Raw genomic sequence first — 24,005 nt, 5'->3', positions numbered from 1 at the left:
TCTTGTGTTGCAGTCGAAACGTGGTGATTTAATTGTATTGTTTTATATTTTTATTGTTTACCTTCTACGTGCTGGTGACTTTACCGAAAGAACCAAGAACATGAATCCTGCAGTCACGAAAGCTTTAAATAAAAAATTCAATTCAGGAGCGTGAACAGGGAAGAGGCGGTGACGGAGCTCAGCGCTCGCTTGAGGCTCAGTCTCTGAAACGAGACACTCCGTCGAGTTACGGCAGACACACGGTCGGTATGAAAAACATCACCAACGTTTATTCAACTCGCCATCGTACAGCACGCTACGCACGGTCACACGGCAGCGGTCACACGGCAGCGGGGGAAATGAACAACCTTCTTTGGTTCTTTCGGTAAAGTCACCACCACGTAGAATGAGAATAAAATAATAAAATAACACGATAAAATTCTCACGTTTCGGCCACAACGCAAGCGGCCGTCTTCAGGTGAAAGAAACAGACCTGTCAGGACGACGGAGCCTCTTCTCTGTTCACAGAGCTACATTGAAGCTCTGTCGTCCCGGCAGGTCTGTTCCTTTCACCTGAAGAGGGCCGCATGTGTTGTGGCCGAAACGTCGTGAGAATTTTATTGTGTTATTTTATCATTTTATTCTCATTCTACGTGGTGGTGACTTTACCGAAAGAACCAAAGAAGATGAATCCTTGCAGTCATGAAAGCTTTAAGTCGAAATTTAAAATGAACAACAATTATAGCGCAACGCATCCTCACGCAAGCACCCTCCTGAAGCGTGCGTCCCGAGACTCGGGCGAGGCTTTCCCGGGAAATCGACGACGCATCATCGTCATCATCAGAAGAACGGTTAGCGCGCCGTCCTCTGAACCCGCTGACCCGACCTTCATTGCCGGCCGCGGTTAACTTAAATGGCAAGCGATGTCCGGATCGGTCCCCTTCAGCAACCCGCGCCGACCGGCACGGTGAAGTATGGCCTCGCAACCCCCCCATTACATATCTTAGCTCTTTCGGTAAAGTCACCACTGGCAGAAAAACTGACACCTTTATTCAAGGCATCATGTTTGCAATAACCACGACACAAGCAGTCAAAATGCAAACAAAAAAAAGACAACTCTAATAATAATATTGGCACTGTCCTTGAATTTGATTGGTCCACACCCGAGACAGCTTTTCTTAGAGCCTAGTCTCCAATGGTGTTGGACCAGAAGACGCCAAAAGGTCCAACACCAGTGGAGACTGGGCTCTAAGAAAAGCCGTCTCGGGTGTGGACCAATCAAATTCAAGGACAGTGCCAATATTATTATCAGAGTTGTCTTTTTGTTTGTTTGCATTTTGACTGCTTGTGTTGTGGTTATTGCAAACATGGTGCCTTGAATAAAGGTGTCAGTTTTTGTGCCAATTAAAAGGGTAAAACCTATTCCTATATCTTGTTACTGACAAAGGAGGTCTCATAATGAGAATGATTCTGCGAGGCTGTTGGCGATGGAGGTTAAGCCCATCGGCTCGCCGTCAACTCGCCGCGCGCTCGCGCCGAAAGGGCGAGCCGTGTCCGTGAGGAACCAACGCCGGCTGAAGCCGCGATCGAACCGCGGGAGTGGAGCCCGTGGTCCTCGGTGGTCCCCCAGTCCACTGACGGAGCTCAGCCCCTCGTGGACACCCGCCCGAGGTACACGCAACAACCTCCTTCCCGACGTGCGACACGCGACTCCGTCACGATCGCGCCGCAGAAACCACACCGTGGATTTCGTGGTGGTTTCCGTGCCGTTCCCGCCCCACCGCCCCCCCCCCCAAACATTTTTATATCATTAGAACGTAAAACAACGTAAACAACGCATTATAATAATAATCTAATTATACGATGTGCATGGGCATCGTTGGGTATTCAAGAAAAGAACGAGGTTTTGGTAACGGATGCACCGGGGCTTCCCAAACTTGTCTCCGTTGTCTTGTGGCACTGGGCGGAGTCGGGATGCCCTCCGGATGTCTGCACTTTGACGCCGTTTGCAAAACCTTAAAGGGAAAAGAACCCCGCCACAAAGAACAAGGAATGAAGATCCGAAGGCCGGCGGTCCCTCCCCACCCATCGGCGGTCCCTCCCCACCCACCGGCGGTCCCTCCCCACCCATCGGCGGTCTCTCCCCACCCACCGGTGGTCCCTCCCCACCCATCGGCGGTCTCTCCCCACCCACCGGCGGTCCCTCCCCACCCACCGGCGGTCTCTCCCCACCCTTTCTCATCGTCTTCATCGGCCAAACCTCCACTTCCTCCCCCTCTCCTGCCGGGAAAACAACAACAATATATAATTGTTTTTTTACCCTTTTATCTGGCAACAAAACTGACACCTTTTGTACAAGGAGTCGTGTTTACATTGACGACAATACCTGCGGTCGGAACGCAAACACAAAACACTGATAATGTATGTGGCACTGTCCTTGAAATTGATTGGTCCACACCCGAGACAGCTTTCTTTAGAGCCTCGTGCATACATTATCAGAGTTGTTGTTTTGTGTTTGCGTTCCGACCGCAGGTATAGTGGTCAATGTAAACATGACTCCTTGTAAAAAAAGGTGTCAGTTTTGTTGCCAGATAAAAGGGTAAAAAAAACAATTATCATATTTTGTTACTGGCAAATGAGGTTTCCAATGGAACAACAACAACAATTACCATCGTCATCGTTGCCTGTAGATGGTTGTTGCCTTCAATGCCGTTGCAAAGTACCTTCGTCTTAGAGAAATCAATGTCGTGTGAGCCCACCACTTTAAAACAATGATCAGCACACGGCCGAGGTATTGGTCCTACCGTGTTTCAGATCTGACTTATTGTCACGAGAACGGTCCGAGACACGTCGCTTAGTTTCCCCAATGTAACGACAGCCTCAGACACAGCTTAGTTTGTAGACGCCGGGGTATTGCATGTCAGGGATCACATCCTTCACAGATGGGATCAGATCACGAATTTTATGTGCTGTGTTAAATCGAACCTGAATTTTGTGTTTGCTCATTGTTTTTTAATTATTTTTGGTGACCTCTTGCTATGTATGGCAAGGTGATGGTTTTGATTGGGTCCTCAGACGGTTCTTTCCCAACGGTTGGGGTGATAGCTTTACGGATTGTGTAGTCTGAATATCCATTCATCTTGAGAGCTTGGTGTACGTGTTCAAGTTCACTGGCTCGGTGATGACGGTTGGAAATACATTGAGCTCCATGGTGTAGAGCTTTGATGAGGGAATTCTTCTGGGAGGGATAGTGGTGGGAGTCAGGTTTTAGATAAGCATCCCGTATGGGTGGCTTTCCTGTAGACAGAGTGTCCCACTGAGCCATCTGGTCTCTTAAAACATCCAAGAACGGTAGCTTGCCATCCTTTTCCACTTCCATTGTGAATTTGATGTCTGGGTGTATGGAGAGTTGATGCGGTTGAGGAATCTGTTTAGTGCTGGTCGGCCATGTGGCTAGATGATGAATTTGTCATCCACGTACCACAAGGATGAACGTAGGGTGGATGCCTGGACGGCATTCCTTACAAAACTGTCCATGATAACACTGGCTAGGATTGGAGATAAGGGAGAACCCATTGGGGTACCTTCAACTTGTTTGCAGAATGTTCCATTCCAGGTAAAGTAAGTGTTGGTGAGGCAGTGTGTCACCAGGGCCAGTACATCAGCATTCAGCCCTTGTTGGACCAAATCTCCAATGCTTGCAATGGTGTCAGGCACAGGAACTTTGATAAACAAAGAGACTACATCAAAACTATCGCCAGCAGCAGCGGCGGCGGTGGTGGTGTTGGGAATGGTGATGGTGGAGTTCCTGGTGGTGGTGGTGGGGGTGGTGGTGTTGGGAATGGTGATGGTGGAGCTGCTGGTGGTGGTGGTGGCGGTGGCTACCTACACTCGGCAGAGACGGCGTCACTCATCAGCAGGCACTCGGGAACCAGGATTGGGGCGCTCCGTCGCTCCCTCGCTGGGGGAACGAGAACATCACGCGCAGGGTGGGGAGAAAAACTCAACAACGCACGGAACTCCGTTGACGCTTCCCGAAATACAACAACAGCAGCATCAAGCAGCAGCAAGCAGCAGCAGCATCGTCAGGTCTGTTGATGTTTCTGCTGGTTGTTGTTGTTGTCGTAGTTACCGGTGAAATGTCACCAGGTACTCGAATTGTAAAACGCTGTAGTGGATTTACTCTCCAACACACAACCAGTTAGTACTGAACTAGTATACTACACAATAGACTACACTATACACTACACTATAGACTACACTATACACTACACTGTACAGTACACTAAGTTTCAAGTTTCATTTATTAGGTATAGCCCTGTGAGCCATGCGGCTCTTAAGTCGGGTGCAACCGCAACAAACAAAACTTGAACACAGAACATCTTAAAGCGACAACGCGTAACAGAAACATCCTGGAATAAACCAGGAAATATTCCACTAAAAAAAACGTATTAAAACGCTGTGTGTTAAAATCAATGTGGTGCAAGCCAACAACAACAACAACCATAAGACAATTTAGATTAACCATATGTTTTCGAATCACCAAAATAAAGCTGTAAAAACAATGTAACAACAGTAATCATATACACTGTATACTACACTACACTATAAACTACACTATAATTGTAAATGTTGTAGTGGATTTACTATCCAACACACAACCAGTTAGTACTGAACCAGTATACTACACTATAGACTACACTATACACTACACTGTACAGTACACTATACACTGTATACTACACTACACTATAAACTACACTATAATTGTAAATGTTGTAGTGGGTTTACTCTCCAACACACAACCAGTTAGTACTGAACTAGTAGACTACACTATACACTACACTGTACAGTACACTATACACTGTATACTACACTACACTATAAACTACACTATAATTGTAAATGTTGGAGTGGATTTACTCTCCAACACACAAACGGCATGTGTTGAACTCGTATACTACACTATACACTACACTGTACAGTACACTATACACTCCACTATACATGAAACTGTATACTACACTACACTATAAACTACATTATAATTGTAAATGTTGTAGTGGGTTTACTCTCCAACACACAACCAGTTAGTACTGAACTAGTAGACTACACTATACACTACACTGTACAGTACACTATACACTGTATACTACACTACACTATAAACTACACTATAATTGTAAATGTTGTAGTGGATTTACTCTCCAACACACAAACGGTATGTGTTGAACTCGTATACTACACTATACACTACACTGTACAGTACACTATACACTCCACTATACATGAAACTGTATACTACACTATAAACTACTTTATAATTGTAAATGTTGGAGTGGGTTTACTCTCCAACACACAACCAGTTAGTACTGAACTAGTAGACTACACCATACACTACACTGTACAGTACACTAAACACTGTATACTACACTACACTATATACTACACTATAATTGTAAATGTTGCAGTGGGTTTACGCTCCAACACACAACGAGTTAGTGTTGAACTAGTATACTACACTATACACTACACTGTATACTACACTATACACTCCACTATACATGAAACTGTATACTACACTACACTATAAACTACATTATAATTGTAAATGTTGGAGTGGGTTTACTCTCCAACACACAACCAGTTAGTACTGAACTAGTAGACTACACTATACACTACACTGTACAGTACACTATACGCTGTATACTACACTACACTATAAACTACACTATAATTGTAAATGTTGTAGTGGATTTACTCTCCAACACACAAACGGTATGTGTTGAACTCGTATACTACACTATACACTACACTGTACAGTACACTATACACTCCACTATACATGAAACTGTATACTACACTACACTATAAACTACATTATAATTTTAAATGTTGTAGTGGGTTTACTCTCCAACACACAATCAGTTAGTACTGAACTAGTAGACTACACTATACACTACACTGTACAGTACACTAAACACTGTATACTACACTACACTATATACTACACTATAATTGTAAATGTTGCAGTGGGTTTACGCTCCAACACACAACGAGTTAGTGTTGAACTAGTATACTACACTATACACTACACTGTATACTACACTATACACTATACGATAAACGAGTAACTACTGAGCACGTTTTGTTTATGTGACACAAACCTTACTAATTGGCTGTGTCAGGTGATGGCGGGTTTAACGACAGAGCATTTATATTTACACCATCTCACCCAAACAAACTCTACTATCGACAGGATCAAAATCTCGTGTTTAGAAAGAGAGAGACGCAGACTTCAAATGTACAGCAGACATCAGGGTCAGACCGATGACCTCCTGCATACCGGGCGAGGTAGTTAACATCTCCTAGCCACCGTGATGATGAGAGACACCACAAATTCAAAATACAGAACAGGTGGCGGGCGTCAGCGCACCTTGCAGACGAACGCGGCGACGACGGCAGCAGCCCCGGCCACCAAGCCCAGCGCTGTCAACGTCGCCACCGCCACCACCACCACCATCATCAGCGACGTCCCCTTCGTGGACGAGGGGAGCGGCGCGGTCGCTGTGGGGTCGGAGGCGGCGTCGCAACTGCGCCGCCGCGGGGCTGACAGAGAACCGGGGCGGCGACAGAGAAGGGGCTCGGTGAGACCAGCACGCGGCGCCACCGGCTCAACGCGGCTTCGCGTTTTGTTCGTTCGCTGTTGTTGTACCCGACTTGAGAGCCGCACGGCTCGCAGGGCTACGCCCGATAAATGAAATGAAAAAAAAACTTGAAACTTCGCCTGCGGCAGGCAGACAATTTCAACCGAGAAGATGGATTCTGGCTTAGCAATCATTGGAAAGATTTGATAAACCATTTCATGTCTTAATTGATTGTTCACGCTTACAGTGGCTTTCAGACAGCATACATTAATTTTTCGTCTCCCCCCTCCTCTTTTCAGAACATAGATGGACTAGTCCTTCTAAATAAACTGCCAAATCGCTGTGCGTGGCGGTGACGTTTTATATAAATAAAAACACCGTTTAAAAATAAATAAATTAATGCTAACCGACACACCTGATGACGACCGTTTGTGTTATGGTCGAAACGTCGTGAGAATTTTTATTGTTTTATATATATTTTATTGTTTCCCTTCAACGTGACTTTACCGAAAGAGCTAATAATATGAACTGAGTGTTCCCTTCTCTGGTTGGGCATTTAATGAATTGTATGTATTTGGGGAGTTCGTGGCTGAGATTACCTTTGTTAAAGTCGCCAAGTACGATAACCAACGAATCTGGATTTGCTCGCTCCACACTCAGAATCTGATCGGCGAGCATGCGTTGGGCCTCTTTAACCTGAGGACAAGGCGGCAAATAAACTCCTACCAAAATGAGCGACGCGAACTCGCGAGGCGAGTAAAACGGTTTACAGGTTATAAAAATTGATTCAAGGAGTGGAGAACAATGTTGCAGAATCACTGTGACATCTACACACCAGCCACTATTAATGTAAAAACAAATACCACCGCCTTTCGTCTTGCCGGAGAGTGCTATGTCACGATCCGATCTTACAAGATGGAATCCTGCTAGTTGTAGCGAAGTGTCCGGAATCAAATCACACAGCCATGTTTCCGTGAAGCACAATGCAGAAGCTGAAAGAAAGTCTTTGTTTTTTACCATCAGTAGCTGAAGTTCATCCATTTTGTTGTACAGTGAACGTACGTTGGAGAGGAAAAAGCTCGGAAGCACTGTTCGGATCCCGCGTCTGCGTAGCCGTACGAGAGCCCCCGACCGTTTACCCCTTGGGCGGCGTTTCGTTGCTTGAGCAAAGCCTAGCGCGGCATTGACTAGAATGCCTACTAATTCTGCCGCTGGAAGCAGAAAAGTAGGAATTAAATCCACAGGAGTTGTTTCCCTGATATTTAAAAGTTCGTCTCTTGTTAGAGAACTCCGAAAATCTTGGCAAAACACTGAATTGACAGACAAAACAAGACAAAACAGGGCGCACCGACCGGCTGAGGCTACTATCATCAGCGCCATCTTCGCACCAGCACGGGTGTGCTGAACAGCAGGCCTCTCTCACCAGCACTGGTGTGTTGAACAGTAGGCCCCTCTCACCAGCATGGGAGTGGTGAACAGCAGGCCCCTCTCACCAACACGGGTGTGATGAACAGTAGGCCTCTCTCACCAGCATGGGAGTGAACAGCAGGCCCCTCTCACCAACACGGGTGTGATGAACAGCACGCCCCTCTCACCAGCACGGGTGTGATGAATAGTAGGCCTCTCTCACCAGCACGGGTGTGATGAACAGCAGGCCCCTCTCACCAGCACGGGTGTGATGAACAGCAGGCCCCTCTCACCAGCACGGGTGTGATGAACAGCAGGCCCCTCTCACCAGCACGGGTGTGATGAACAGCAGGCCCCTCTCACCAGCACGGGTGTGTTGAACAGCAGGCCCCTCTCACCAGCACGGGTGTGTTGAACAGCAGGCCCCTCTCACCAGCGTGGGTGTGTTGAACAGCAGGCCCCTCTCACCAGCACGGGTGTGCTGAAAAGTAGGCCCCTCTCACCAGCACGGGTGTGTTGAACAGCAGGCCCCTCTCACCAGCACGGGTGTGCTGAACAGTAGGCCCCTCAACACGGGTGTGCTGAACAGCAGGCCTCTCTCACCAGCACGGGTGTGCTGAACAGCAGGCCTCTCTCACCAACACGGGTGTGCTGAACAGTAGGCCCCTCAACAGCAGGCCCCTCTCACCAGCACGGGTGTGCTGAACAGCAGGCCCTCAACACGGGTGTGCTGAACAGCAGGCCTCTCTCACCAGCACGGGTGTGCTGAACAGCAGGCCTCTCTCACCAACACGGGTGTGCTGAAAAGCAGGCCCCTCAACACGGGTGTGCTGAACAGCAGGCCTCTCTCACCAGCACGGGTGTGTTGAACAGCAGGCCCCTCTCACCAACACGGATGTGATGAACAGCAGGCCCCTCAACACGGGTGTGCTGAACAGCAGGCCTCTCTCACCAGCACGGGTGTGCTGAACAGCAGGCCTCTCTCACCAACACAGGTGTGCTGAACAGTAGGCCCCTCTCACCAGCACGGGTGTGCTCAAAAGCAGGCCCCTCTCACCAGCACGGGTGTGCTGAACAGCAGGCCCCTCAACAGCAGGCCTCTCTCACCACCAAGGGTGTGCTGAACAGCAGGCCCCTCAAAACGGGTGTACTGAACAGCAGGCCTCTCTCACCAGCACGGGTGTGATGAACAGCAGGCCCCACAACAGCAGGCCTCTCTCACCAGCACGGGTGTGATGAACAACAGGCCTCTCTCACCAGCACGAGTGTGTTGAACAGCAAGCCCCTCTCAAGACAAAACTGGACAAAACTGGACAAAACAGGGCGCACCAACCGGCCGAGGCTGCCATCATCGGCGCCATCTTGACCACTGTCCTTGAAATTGATTGGTCCACACCCGAGACAGCTTTCTTTAGAGCCTCGTCTCACATGGTGTTGGACCAGAAGACGCCAAAAGGCGCACAACTAAAAGGCAATGCACCATCAGAGTATGAGAGCTCGGGGTAAGCATTTACCCCAGTGGAAACCTCATTTGCCAGTAACAAAATAAGGTGTCAGTTTTGCCACTCACCATCTTTTGCCAAGTGGCCTTCGTGATTGGACGGTCCCCCCAAACACCGCTCGCTCCGTTCACCTGCGACCGTCACGTTCAGCGTCGCCTCCCGTGCCACCGCAACGTCCTCCGTGTTGCACCGCCCGCAGACCACCATGCACCCAATCACGGGGCCGAGGCCCGCGGAGACGCGCCGGAGCCTCACGGAGCAGTCGCCCTTCGCCACGTCGCCCACGAGCGCGGCCACCCCGACGCCGACGACGTCGACGCCCGAGTTGTAGATCTGCGGACGAGAAAAAAGGAAAGGGCCGCGATCCGGTGTTGCCGCCCGCCCGCCCGCCCGCCCGCCCACCCGTCTCCGGCCCATCTCTCCCGAGCCTCCCACAGCGGCTCCCGGCGGCTCGCGCAGCGTTCCCAGACTCCGGTGCGGAGGAGGCGGCGAAGTCTCGCGATTTTTTTGTTTTTTATTCCCGCGGCGTATGAATTCGGCCGCGGTTTGATTGATGCCGATTGGCCGTGGCCTCGCCGTCATCCGCTTAAGTGGGCAGAGCCTTCTGCTGGGCAGGGGCAGTAAAGTGTTATCACTCGGCATGCGCGTCTCGTCAGTGACGTGTAAATATTCTTTGGGTCTTTCGGTAAAAGTCACGCAGATAGGTTCAAAGAAAATGAACATATCTACGTGACTTTGCCGAAAGAAGGGAAATAATAAAATATAATAAAATTATTATGTTTTATTTTTATTATTTTATTGTTTCCCTTCTACGTGGCGACTTTACCGAAAGAACCAAGAAGATGAATCCCTGCGGTCACGAAAGCTTTAAATCGAATTTTTACCGAAAGACCCAAAGAATATGAACTCGTAAAGTGACAAAAGCCTTAAGTCTAGTAATGTATAACTTATATTAGTGGTTTCTGGCATAGAGATCCACAGAAACTGGTTAAAGTTGTGGATTATCCGTGACTTTGAATTATCCACGGCCGTCTTCCCGATCTGTAAGTGCGGATAATCAAAGAGTCCACTTTATTTGTTTGGAACATCGCACGCTCTTTCCTTGTGCACGTGGGGCTTTATCCCTTGGGTGTGCCAGTTTCATTCAATAGGAAGCCGTTCAATTACGAAATTAGGCAAACTTCTTAAAACGAGATCCTTATTTAAAACAACAAAAAAGTGGCACTCGACGAGACGTTAGCTGGGTCGTTAAGTGACACCGTCACTCCTCCGGAGCAAAACCAACACGCGCAAATAACGCGCCGCCGGTTAAACAGAAACCGCGGCGTGTCAATGCCAGCGGCGACACGGACGGGGGAGTCAGGTCGTTCAAAGTTAGAGCCGGGATGAGGTCCGCCCATCACCTGGATGACGTCGCCAATGGGCGTGTTCTTCGAGTAGAACGCGGGCAACACGGACCACTTGACGATGACGTGATTCGGGTCGGTCGGCGGCGGTGAGAAAGAGCAGTTGATGGTCAAGCTCACCCCCTCCATCATGTCCAGCCTCTCCGGCAGGGAGAGCCGGAGCTTTGCTGCGAACGTTACATCTGCACGGGAAGAGAGGAGAAAGAGAGTTTAACACGTAGTAGGCTTTCGCGACCAATATTATTCACAATAAAGGTTGTTTTTGGGTTAGATCGCGTTATTTATAAATGTGTCGTAACCCTCCACCACCCGACACGGCCAATCAGCAAAAAAAAAGTGTCACGTTGACAAAAGACAAATAGTTCACTACTTTAGCCCCACACCGGTGGTGTTGAAGAGTGAATCCACAACATTTACAGTTTGAGTATTATTAAATAATACATATTACAATTCCTTATAGGGGAAACACATGCTAATTAACGGATTACTAACGTAGCATATAATCACTAACACACATTACAACTAATTACTAATCTACAACTCATTACTAATCATAACCAATGGCTGATTACCAATCGATTATATAATTACAATTCCCCCCCTGCCTCTCATCACTGCACCTGATATGAGTTAAATGATGACGTCACCCTGCTGCTCTATTTAAGACCGGGAGCAAGCGAGGGCTTTACCATTCTGGCAAATTGCCCGATGATGCTGGAGGTATTTACCAGCGAAACGTCGTACTCAAACTGTAAATGTGGATTCACTCTTTAACACACCGGTGGGCTAAAGTAGTGAATTATTTGTCTTTTGTCAACGTGACACTTTTTTTTGCTGATTGGCCGTGTCGGGTGGTGGAGGGTTACGACACATTTATAAATAACGCGATCTAACCCAAAAACCTTTATTATGAATAATATTGGTCGCGAAAGCCTACGTGTTAAACTAATCAAAGAGGAGTTGTGTTAAGATGTTCCAACACCAAATAGACACCTTTTGCAGGGAACCAAGTCTGAAAATGACCACACATACGGTACGTGTGGTGACCATGCAAACAACCTCTGATAATATATGCAGTGCTTTAATAATAATAATGTAACTATATTCTTGGTTCTTTCGGTAAAGTCAAGTAGAAGGGAAACAATAAAATAATAAATACATTGCTTGCCGTGGTTTTTCACACCTAATGATGATTGCTTGTGTTGCAGTCTAAACATCGTGATAATTTTATTGTTTTATATATATATTATTATTTTATTGTTTCCCTTCTACGTGGTGACTTTACCGAAAGAAGCAAGAATATGAATCCCTGCAGTCACGAAAGCTTTAAATAAAAAAAGTAACGTGACTATAATGTTATATGCATTGTCTTTGTACAACAGTACAAAGACAATGCGCTATTTCTAGATTTGAAGATTTCGTGACTGCAAGGATTCATACTCTTTGGTTTTTTCGGGAAAGTCACGTGGGTAAAAAAAAATCAATAAAATAAATGAAAACAACTAAATTAAATCATTTAATTTAGTTGTTTAATTCAGCTGTTATCATTTTGATTCTAGATTTTTTTTTTACCTACGTGACTTTACCGAAAAAACCAGAGTACAATGCACTATATATATTTTTTTTTATCAGACCATGTCTGTTTGCATGTTCACCACAAGTACGTGTAGCTGATGCAGTAAATGATTCCTTGACAAAGTTATCTATTTGGTATTTGAACATAATAACATGTTTTCTTGGTCATTTCGGTAAAGTCACATAGAAGGGAATGTTATTGTTTTATATTGTTATTATTTTATTGTTTCCCTTCTACATGGTGACTTTACCGAAAGAACCAAGAATATGAATCCCTGCAGTCCCGAAAGCTTTAAATCAAAATATAATAACATCTGTTTTCTTGGTCAAAAGGGTCAAATCTATTCTTATATTTAATACTTTGATACTGGTGAAAAGGTATCCCATGATAGAGCTGCTCACCCCAAGCTATGAATGCTCCGATACGTGTGGCATTCTCCTGTAGCTCGCCATTGCTCAAGCGCAGGCCCTGGGCTGTTTATTTGTTCAATGCACAGAACACTGGCGATTCCAGCCACCCTATTAGCCTCTCCAAATGATGAACTCTGCTGATAACAGCGATGTCGGAAACCTGCTGCCACAACTACGGATTATACGATGGCGGTGCTGACGCGTCTACGGATGACGACGACGATGACGACGCTAGACAAGACGATGCCGAACAACGGCGTCAATGACGATTACCGTCACGGTGACGCTTGCTGGATGCTGCCGCTGCGGTTTCTTGTTCGTGTTATTGTTTCGTTGCGGTTGCAACCCGATTCAAGAGCCGCATGGCTCACAGGGCTCTAACCAATAAGCGAACTGGACTGGTCGGTGTTCACGGTGGTTGTTACCTCGGACCGCGACGGAGGCCAGAAGGAGCACCGCTAGACACCGCGGCAACATGGCGTGGCCGGCGCGTTCTTGCTGCCGCTGGTGTAGCTGGTACACCACCACCGTCCCCTTCTCCTCCCGCCGTGAACCCTATGTATGTTGCGTATTAAAACACAATGCATTTCACACCATTAGATTATTGATTAAGACAATGCACACACCACTACAATGACATTATACAATACAAATAAGTTAACATCTCTAACCTGCAATAAGTCGATCAGACACCATCCTTCCACCGCGCTTCATATTTTAGACCTTAATAATTCACAGTATTTTATAGCATTGAAATGGACGTTCACATTCAGCTCTGAGGCGGCGACCATTGGTTCTTGTACCTCGTCAACAACACCAGCGGTATCGACTGTTACATCACAGCAACATCGCACTCTCCTCACCAAAACGCATTTACAGTGGACGACCGCTTTGGAATACGTTGAATTTGGTCCACGTCGTGTATTTGACGAGAGAAAAAATGTCTTGGGATACGTCTTGCTTGGGGTACGACGCGCTTGCTGCAACTTGTATGGGTCGGGATGAGTCACCGCGTAGAGTAGAGCCCGTTCACGACTTAAACAAAGCGCCGCTCCTCAGTCTGCCTGTCCAGTAGATCTCGTTCAGTGCGCAACCCTTTTGCTACAACTCTCCGTGAATTTCCACGTGGTGTTTTTTGTCATTTTAACGTTAATTTTTTTTGTCAATTCATTCAAGAAGGTTAGTGAGGAAAGCCAAGCTGCGAAGAAAATGGCGAGGATCACTGTCGACGTGAAATAAGAGATCGTAGAAAAAAGTATGACAGCGGCGTGCGCGTCACTGATCTTGCGGTGGCATCGCGTATATGCCGAGAGCAACAATTTAGACGATGGTGAAGAAAACATAACGAAGCCATCGAATCAGCTAACGTTGCAAAAGGGGGTGAAATTTATATCAAACACAAAGATCACGGACATCAGAGCAAGTAGAAACATTGTCTTCTTTGGTTCTTTCGGTAAAGTCACGTAGAATGAGAATAAAATAACAAATTGATAAAATAAAATAACACAATAATATTCTCACGACGTTTTGGCCACAACACAAGCGGCCTTCATCAGGTGAAGGGACGAGACTGTCTGGTAGGACAGCGCTGGAGTGAAAGAGCCACGTTCAGATCACGGCCTTTAAGCTGTGTGAGAGGAACAAAGCGCCTTGACAAAGGAATTAGCATATAATTTAGCATTGAAATGGCTGAATGATTAGCTTGTGACTGGTCACAGAAATAGTTATGTTAAAAGTCAAAGCATACACATCCGCAGAGGCACCCCTTGACAATGGAATTAGCATAGAATTTAGCATTGAAATAGCTAAGTTAAAGCATACACATCCGCAGAGGCACCCCTTGACAATGGAATTAGCATAGAATTTAGCATTGAAATAGCTGAGTGATTAGCTTGTAACTGCTCACAGAAATAGCTACGTTAAAGTCAGACCATACACATTCACCGAGGCACTTAGTACAAATCAAACAGGAGAATTTAGCATTGAAATAACTAGGCGAATTTAGCATTGAAATAACTGAGTGATTAGCTAGTGACTGGTCACAGAAATGACTATGTTGAAGTCAAGGCCTACACATCTGAGCTATTCACAGTACTATATAGTGAACCAATAAACAACTAAAATAAAAATTACCTTAATGTTATCAATAAACTCTATATTCTCCAATCAGCTAAGCTACCAACAATAAGTCGTTATATATCACAATGCTATATGGCGAAAAAATGGGTGGATTCTTACCCTCAACTTTAGCACCACGGATAGCTACGGGCCCCGTTCAGACGGACGAGTTCGTCCATGGTCGGAACAGAGGAGGGGGAGAGAGACAGCTGCGAGGCCCTAGTATACTCCATGTTGTAAAACCATACCATTAACCGTGGTGTGAGAGGTATTAAGAGGCAATGCTGGCGAAAGAGCTGCGGTCTGAAGGTCATCGTAAAAATACAATTAATTAAGAACAGAAATGATTTAAAACATCTTTCCAGTGGTTACTAAGCCAGAATCCATCTTCTCGGTTGAAATTGTCTCTGTGCTTGTATATGTGAATGGCCTCATGAACGAATCTCTCATGGTAGCCGGTTGGTTTGCAAAGAACCTCCGTCTTGGAGAAGTCAATGTCATGTGAGCCCACTGAATTATAACAGTGATCTGCCACGGCAGAGGAGTTCGTCCTACCGTGTTTCAAGTCTGCTTTATGTTCGCGGATGCGGTCCGAGATGTCTTTTGGTTTCTCCAATGTAGCTACTACCACAGAGGCACTTTAGTTTGTAAACGCCCGGGTACTGTATGTCTGGAACAGCATCTTTTACAGATGGAACTAAATCACGGATTTTATGTACTGTGTTGAATCGGACCTGGATCTTGTGTTTATTCAGGATTTTGGAGATCTTTTTTAGTGACCCCTGCAATGTAGGGTAAGGTGATGGTTTTGAGTGGCTCCACAAGAGAATCCTTCTTCATGACTGGAGTGATGGCTTTGCGGATTGTGTAGCCGGAGTAGCCATTAGCCCTGAGAGCCTGGTGTACGTGCTTGAGTTCAGTGATAATGTGTTCCTGGTCGGAAATGCATTGGGCTCTATGGCATAGAGTCTTGATGAGGGAGTTCTTCTGGGATGGATGGTGGTGGGAATCCGGTTTCAAGTAAGCATCTGTATGGGTAGCTTTCCTGTAGACAGAGTGGCTCATTGAACCATCATGTCTCCTTTTAATTAAGACATCCAAAAAGGGTAGTTTGCCATCTTTTTCGACCTCCATGGTAAATCTGATGGCTGGGTGTATGGAATTGATGTGGTCGCGGAATTGGTCTAGAGCAGGCTGGCCATGTGGCCAGATGACAAAGGTGTCATCAACGTACCTCTTCCATAAGGTCGGGCGTAGAGTGGCAGTCTGGATGGCGTCAGTTTCAAATTTTTCCATGAATACGTTGGCTACAACCGGAGATAGGAGGGAGCCCATTGGGGTGCCCTCAGTTTGTTTGTAGAAAGTTCCATTCCAGGTGAAGTATGTGTTGGTTAAGCAATGTCTCACCAGGGGGGGTACATCAGTATGCAGTCCTTGATGAACCAGGTCTTCAATGATAGCGATGGTGTCAGGTACCGGGACTTTGGTGAACAAGGACACCACATCAAAACTGACAAGCAGGTCGTTTGGGGACAGGGAAATGCCTTTGATTGTCGATACCAGGTGAGTAGAATTTAGTACCGCAGAGGTGGTTTTTCCAGTGAAAGGTCGCAGTATATCAGCAAGAAAACGTGCCAGTTTGTAGGTGGGGGAGTTGATAGTAGAGACGATGGGACGAAGGGGTGTATCTTCTTTGTGTATCTTTGGAAGGCCATATAATCTTGGTGGTCTGGCAGCAGAGGGTTTCAACGAGAACTGTTTGATCTCATCAATTAATGCTGTTGAATCAGAGATGATTTTGTTCGTTTTGGTGACCAGGCTGTTGGTGGGATCTTTTTATTTTTGTATAGCTGCCATCGTCGAGTAGTTCTTGAATTTTGTTGTTATATTCTGTTTTGTCCATGATGACAGTGGCATTGCCTTTGTCGGCTGAGAGGACGACAATATCATCCCTCTTTTTTAATTGAGATAATTCAAAACGTTCGTCTTTGCTGATGTTGCTGGGTGGCAACTTAGCGTTTTTGAGGGTTGCAGCGATTTCAGATCTTGCTACGCTGCAGAGATGTGACTCAAGCCCTTGAGTGCAACGTCGACATGGGCAATGATATCATTAACCGGTAAGTGTCTCGGTGTGACAGCAAACTTTAGACCTTTAGCTAAAACGGATTTCAGACCATCTGAAATTATTATTGTGTTATTTTATTTTATCAATTTATTATTTTATTCTCATTCTACGTGACTTTACCGAAAGAACCAAAGAAGATGAATCATTGCAGTCACGAAAGCTTTAAATCGAAATTTAACCGCCTCTACGGGGAGGGATTCCACACATCCTTAAGATCATTCAAAAGACTCCGGGATAAGAAGGCTCAACTAATCGAGTCTCTCACCTTTCTGAAGAGATGCCGCAACTCTAAGGTAATACCAACCGCATTTACACTAACCTCTGCTGTTGCAACTTCTCTCAATGCAAAACGAATTCTAGCTAGAACTAGCTTCGCTCTTATCTCGGAAAAAATCAGACTTACACGCACCGAACTCGATCAGTTAGACAAGACACTCTACAAATCACACTTAAAATTGACAGCAACAATGTCTACATCGGATTGGGAACATGTAGACAATATGACTACCTCTTCGGCTGCCACTATGTCGAACAAATGTAGGGACAATTTGATTTCCAAATTCAATCACCTCTCCAGCAAAAAATCGGATCCACACACCGAAAAGATAGACGTCAACAAAGTCGTAATTAATCGCAGTAACAGTTCCATTTCTGATGGTCTGAAATCCGTTTTAGCTAAAGGTCTAAACTTTGCTGTCACACCGAGACACTTACCGGTTAATGATATCATTGCCCATGTCGACGTTGCACTCAAGGGCTTGAGTCACATCTCTGCAGACGTAGCAAGATCTGAAATCGCTGCAACCCTCAAAAACGCTAAGTTGCCACCCAGCAACATCAGCAAAGACGAACGTTTTGAATTATCTCAATTAAAAAAGAGGGATGATATTGTCGTCCTCTCAGCTGACAAAGGCAATGCCACTGTCATCATGGACAAAACAGAATATAACAACAAAATTCAAGAACTACTCGACGATGGCAGCTATACAAAAATAAAAAGATCCCACCAACAGCCTGGTCACCAAAACGAACAAAATCATCTCTGATTCAACAGCATTAATTGATGAGATCAAACAGTTCTCGTTGAAACCCTCTGCTGCCAGACCACCAAGATTATATGGCCTTCCAAAGATACACAAAGAAGATACACCCCTTCGTCCCATCGTCTCTACTATCAACTCCCCCACCTACAAACTGGCACGTTTTCTTGCTGATATACTGCGACCTTTCACTGGAAAAACCACCTCTGCGGTACTAAATTCTACTCACCTGGTATCGACAATCAAAGGCATTTCCCTGTCCCCAAACGACCTGCTTGTCAGTTTTGATGTGGTGTCCTTGTTCACCAAAGTCCCGGTACCTGACACCATCGCTATCATTGAAGACCTGGTTCATCAAGGACTGCATACTGATGTACCCCCCCTGGTGAGACATTGCTTAACCAACACATACTTCACCTGGAATGGAACTTTCTACAAACTGAGGGCACCCCAATGGGCTCCCCCCTATCTCCGGTTGTAGCCAACGTATTCATGGAAAAATTTGAAACTGACGCCATCCAGACTGCCACTCTACGCCCGACCTCATGGAAGAGGTACGTTGATGACACCTTTGTCATCTGGCCACATGGCCAGCCTGCTCTAGACCAATTCCGCGACCACATCAATTCCATACACCCAGCCATCAGATTTACCATGGAGGTCGAAAAAGATGGCAAACTACCCTTTTTGGATGTCTTAATTAAAAGGAGACATGATGGTTCAATGAGCCACTCTGTCTACAGCAGGGGTCGGGAACCTTTTTGACTAAGAGAGCCATGAAAGCAAAAAATTTGGAAATTTATTTCAGTGAGAGCCATATAATATATTTTAAAAGTGAATTCAACTAAATGTCAGTATAATAAGCCTCTGAATTTATTCTTTTAAATAATGTTGTTATAACACTCACCATTAATGCGACTTCTGGTGCTGCATGGATTTGCTGATGTCTTTGTAGTCAGGTTGGTACTTGGTGAGGTTAAGCTTCATGCAAGCGTTGAGGCTTTCATCCGTTAAACGTGATCGTAGGTTGGACTTGATGTTTTTAAGATGTGAGAATGACTGCTCACATGCATACGTAGATCCAAACATGGTCAATACAGCAATACTCACACGCTGCAGTGTGTGGTATGTGACAGGAAGCGCGTTCTAAGTTTTGAGAATCAGCTGGTCTTCGGGTTGGAGTTTTTTCATTTCTGTCCACATGTGCTTGCTCGCCAACTCCGCTTTCTGTCGTGTGATTCTTTCCAAATCTTCATTCAGTGACTTGAACTTATTCACCCACATGTCTGAGGCCTTCAGGTCAGCCACTTCTGCTTCAAAATCTCTGACGGAGACACCAGGGATGTAATTCAGGTCGGCTGTGTTCAGTGAACACTCGTTTGGATGGGTGATGAACTTAAAAAGACGAGTGTGCTCACGAAATTCTCCAAAGCGTGCTTTGAAGGACTGTAGGAGACTGGATGTGCAGCCAGCTAGCTGGTGGAGATCAAGGTTTTGAATGGGCTCACTTGCTGTGCATGCATCTTTAAATTGGCTCAGTTTTTCAAAATGTAGTAAACGACCTGTTTCAAGATCCGTGATGAAAAGCTCCAGCTTGTTTTCAAAAGCAAATACAGCTTGTTGAAGGGATAACACTGTGTTTCCAATGCCTTGCATTTTCACGTTGAGCTGGTTCAGATGTTCAGTCAGATCTACGAGATAGTAAAACTTGAGGAGCCACTCGGTGTCGGCTAGCTCAGGATGCCCGACGCCTTTCATTTCAAGGAAAGTCCGGATTTCGTTCAGGCAAGCCGCAAAACGGCTAAGCACCTTCCCTCTTGACAACCAACGCACATTGCTGTGCAAAAGCAGACCAGGATAGTTATTTACAACTTCATCCAGCAGTGTTTTAAACTGGCGATCATTTAAGGCTCGGGCAACAATAAAGTTGATCACACGAATGACCAGCGACATCACTTCGCCAAACTGCCTGTCACACATCTGAGCACAAAGTGCCTCCTGGTGTATAATGCAATGGAAACTTAGGATGGGTCTATTTTCATGTTCACGGAGAAGCGCCACAAATCCTTTGTTTTTCCCCACCATACACGGAGCACCATCAGTACACACTGAGAGAAGTTTATCCATAGGTAGACTTTTTTCTTGAGCAAACTCCATGAAAGACTTGAATAAATCCTCACCTCTTGTGGACCCTTTTAATGGCAGAACAGCAAGACTTTCTTCGCGCAGTGTGTCACCAACAGCATATCTTGCAATCACGCTGAACTGCGACAAATGGCTCACGTCTGTTGACTCATCCAAAGCCAGAGAAAAGAACGGCGCTGCATTTATGTCCTTCACTTGCGTTTCCTCCACTTTGTTTGCCATCACGATGGTACGATCATGAACAGTTCTTGCCGACAGAGGCATGTCTTGTATCCGTTTGATTATCTTGTCTTTGTTCGGAAGATCATCAAAAAGTTCATTGGCTACATCCAGCATGAACGTTTTAGCATACTCGCCATCTGTGAATGGTTTTCCGTTCCTCACTATTGCTAAAGAACCAGCAAAGCTAGCCGAATTATAGTCACCTTGCCGGGTCCATACGCGGAGTTGCTGCTGGCTAGCTTGCACCCTGCTCAGAAGCTCTTGGCACGCTTTCTTTCTGCTGTCTCCCGCAGGGTATTTTGATGCAAAGGTAGCGTGGCGCGTGTCGAAGTGCCGCTTTACATTCGACCGTTTCAACGATGTAATTTTGTCATTGCAAATTAGACACACCGCAGAACCCGCTCTCTCCACAAAGGCGAATTCTTCGGTCCATTCGTCCTGAAATGTACGATACTCGTCGTCTTTTTTTCTTTTCGCCATCTTCTTCGTCGAAGGGTTAGCTTTGAGCTAATGACCGAGCAGACGCAGTCTCAGACTGATTCAAAAGGGGGCGTTTACCTGTTTTACCCAGCAACGGCAAACGTAGGCCAGTATCATCCAATTAAAATAATGGACAATTGCTCCTGCAGCCCTGAACAGGACATGCGCAGTGAAAAATCGATGGATGGATTAAAACAAGTGAGAATATTTTGTTTTATCTGCGAGCCATATGCAATCATCAAAAGAGCCACATCTGGCTCGCGAGCCATAGGTTCCCGACCCCTGGTCTACAGGAAAGCTACCCATACAGATGCTTACTTGAAACCGGATTCCCACCACCATCCATCCCAGAAGAACTCCCTCATCAAGACTCTATACCATAGAGCCCAATGCATTTCCGACCAGGAACACATTACCAGTGAACTCAAGCAGGTACACCAGGCTCTCAGGGCTAATGGCTACTCCGACTACACAATCCGCAAAGCCATCACTCCAGTCATGAAGAAGGATCCTCTTGTGGAGCCACTCAAAACGATTACCTTACCCTACATTGCAGGGGTCACTAAAAAAGATCTCCAAAATCCTGAATAAACACAAGATCCAGGTCCGATTCAACACAGTACATAAAATCCGTGATTTAGTTCCATCTGTAAAAGATGCTGTTCCAGACATACAGTACTCGGGCGTTTACAAACTAAAGTGCCTCTGTGGTAGTAGCTACATTGGAGAAACCAAAAGACATCTCGGACCGCATCCGCGAACATAAAGCAGACTTGAAACACGGTAGGACGAACTCCTCTGCCGTGGCAGATCACTGTTATAATTCAGTGGGCTCACATGACATTGACTTCTCTAAGACGGAGGTTCTTTGCAAACCAACCGGCTACCATGAGAGATTCGTTCATGAGGCCAATCACATATACAAGCACAGAGACAATTTCAACCGAGAAGATGGATTCTGGCTTAGTAACCACTGGAAAGATGTTTTAAATCATTTCTGTTCTTAATTAATTGTATTTTTACGATGACCTTCAGACCGCAGCTCTTTCGCCAGCATTGCCTCTTAATACCTCTCACACCACGGTTAATGGTATGGTTTTACAACATGGAGTATACTAGGGCCTCGCAGCTGTCTCTCTCCCCCTCCTCTGTTCCGACCATGGACGAACTCGTCCGTCTGAACGGGGCCCGTAGCTATCCGTGGTGCTAAAGTTGAGGCTTAAAGGCCGTGATCTGAACGTGGCTCTTTCACTCCAGCGCTGTCCTACCAGACAGTCTCGTCCCTTCACCTGATGAAGGCCGCTTGTGTTGTGGCCGAAACGTCGTGAGAATATTATTGTGTTATTTTATTTTATCAATTTATTATTTTATTCTTATTCTACGTGACTTTACCGAAAGAACCAAAGAAGATGAATCATTGCAGTCACGAAAGCTTTAAATCGAAATATTTGTCTTTGTTGTGTGTATGAGATGCATGTGTGTGTGTGTGTATATGGGAAGCGGTAGTGCAGCGGTGAGCGTGCTGCACTACGAACCTGGCGACCTGAGTGATTCCCACTCACGGCCAACACCAGCGACGATGATCTGAACCAGTCCTGGGCTTCCCCTGGGTCGACTCAGTTTAAAACCTAGTAGGCTTTTGCGACCAATATCATCCATAATAAAGGGACCTTTTTTTGGGTTAGATTGCGTAAATATAAATGTGTCGTTAAACCCGCCACCACCTGACAGCCAATTAGTAAGGTTTGTCACGTAAACAAAACGTGCCAATTAGTTACTGCTTCAGCACACTGGTTGTGTATTGGATAGTAAACCCAGAACATTTACCATTAGAGTATGACGTTTCACTGATTATTACAACCAGCTTCATCAGGCGATTTGCCATAATTATGAAGAAGTATTCCTGTTTCCGTCTTTGAAGTCAACTCAGCCTTAAATGAGTACTTGGTGCAGGGTGTGAACATCGCCACTTGGGAGACAAATGCGGCCGGGCGTGGTGTTTGGCCACCCACCCCATCGTGTGCTGGGCCGGCCTTCATAGGTGTTGGCTCCCAGCGATTGCCCCGAGTCTGTTAAGGCTATACGGGGGTCTTTGTCTTTGTGTGTATGAGATGCATGCGAGTGTGTGTGTATGAGATGTGTGTGTGTATGAGATGTGTGTGTGTGTATGAGATGTGTGTGTATATGAGATGCATGTGTATATGAGATGCGTGTGTGTGTATGAGATGCATGTGTGTGTATGAGATGCGTGGGTGTGTATGAGATGTGTGTGTGTATGAGATGTGTGTGTGTGTATGAGATGCGTGTGTGTATGAGATGCGTGTGTGTGTGTATGAGATGCACTGCTGTATAATAATGTACTACTCACTACTGAGTACACAGACAGTCCCCACTGTGTTCACAGCTACCACCCCAATGCACGCATAAACTCAACTCAGTCATTAAAAATGTTAAGTTATGTTTAGCAAACAATAGTCATTGCAACGTTATACTTGAATCTAATAACAAGTTTAAGGCACTGCTGTATAATAATGTACTTGTCACTACTAACCACACAGTACCCACTGTGTTCACAGCTACCACCCCAACGCACACATAAACTCAACACACACTCACACAGTGCGCTAACCACTGCACCGCCGCTCCCCACACACACACAGTGCGCTAACCACTGCACCACCGCTCCCCACACACACACAGTGCGCTAACCACTGCACCACCGCTCCCCACGTCCACCACAACCTGGCACCCGATGATGTATCGATCGGCTCGGCTTACCGTGGCTGCTGCGCCAAGTCACCTGCAGAGAAAATCGATTCAAATTTCGATTAACTATTCTCGCGCCGATTCCTAATGGGATAACATTAGGAATCGATTATAATAGAATTACGGATGTATGAGTCGATTTCAATTGGGACAACATGGGAACCGATTTATTTGTGGCTTAG

At 45.9% G+C, this 24,005-nt stretch overlaps 1 protein-coding gene across 8 annotated transcripts; it reads right to left on the bottom strand.

The window, feature by feature from the left end:
• Window positions 1-243: 243 nt before the first annotated feature.
• LOC142908885 (uncharacterized) lies at window positions 244-23,903 on the bottom strand. 8 transcript variants are annotated; one of them, XM_076059527.1, is made up of 7 exons: window positions 23,836-23,903; window positions 13,353-13,482; window positions 10,939-11,123; window positions 9,604-9,868; window positions 3,865-3,940; window positions 2,195-2,259; window positions 244-1,994 (listed from the first exon to the last, which is right to left on the bottom strand). In XM_076059527.1, the coding sequence occupies exons 2-7, from the start codon at window positions 13,402-13,404 to the stop codon at window positions 1,867-1,869; spliced, it is 771 nt and encodes a 256-aa protein (XP_075915642.1). In that variant the 5' UTR covers window positions 13,405-13,482; window positions 23,836-23,903; the 3' UTR covers window positions 244-1,866. The 8 variants fall into 8 exon arrangements, with proteins under 8 accessions (XP_075915642.1, XP_075915647.1, XP_075915645.1 ...); XM_076059530.1 differs by lacking the exon at window positions 2,195-2,259 and adding an exon at window positions 6,416-6,588 and having other exon boundaries at window positions 1,905-1,994; window positions 3,869-3,940; XM_076059531.1 differs by lacking the exon at window positions 2,195-2,259 and adding an exon at window positions 6,416-6,588 and having other exon boundaries at window positions 1,906-1,994.
• Window positions 23,904-24,005: the final 102 nt, after the last annotated feature.

Source organism: Petromyzon marinus, unplaced genomic scaffold (genome assembly GCF_048934315.1).
Source record: "Petromyzon marinus isolate PM22_M1 ecotype Great Lakes invasive population unplaced genomic scaffold, UKy_Petmar_22M1.pri1.0 PM_G_Scaffold_109, whole genome shotgun sequence".
NCBI lineage: Eukaryota > Metazoa > Chordata > Hyperoartia > Petromyzontiformes > Petromyzontidae > Petromyzon > Petromyzon marinus.
Note: the sequence above shows the minus strand (reverse complement) of the source record. Positions and strands in the feature narration are given on the sequence as shown.

Coding starts and splice junctions, on each gene's coding strand:
- LOC142908885 (XM_076059527.1), bottom strand. CDS start 13,404: ATGTTGCCGCGGTGTCTAGCGGTGCTCCTTCTGGCCTCCGTCGCGGTC. Junction 11,124..13,352: donor GGCCTCCGTCGCGGTCCGAG/GTAACAACCACC, acceptor CTTCCCGTGCAG/ATGTAACGTTCGCAGCAAAG. Junction 9,869..10,938: donor CCATTGGCGACGTCATCCAG/GTGATGGGCGGA, acceptor TCTCGTCCGCAG/ATCTACAACTCGGGCGTCGA.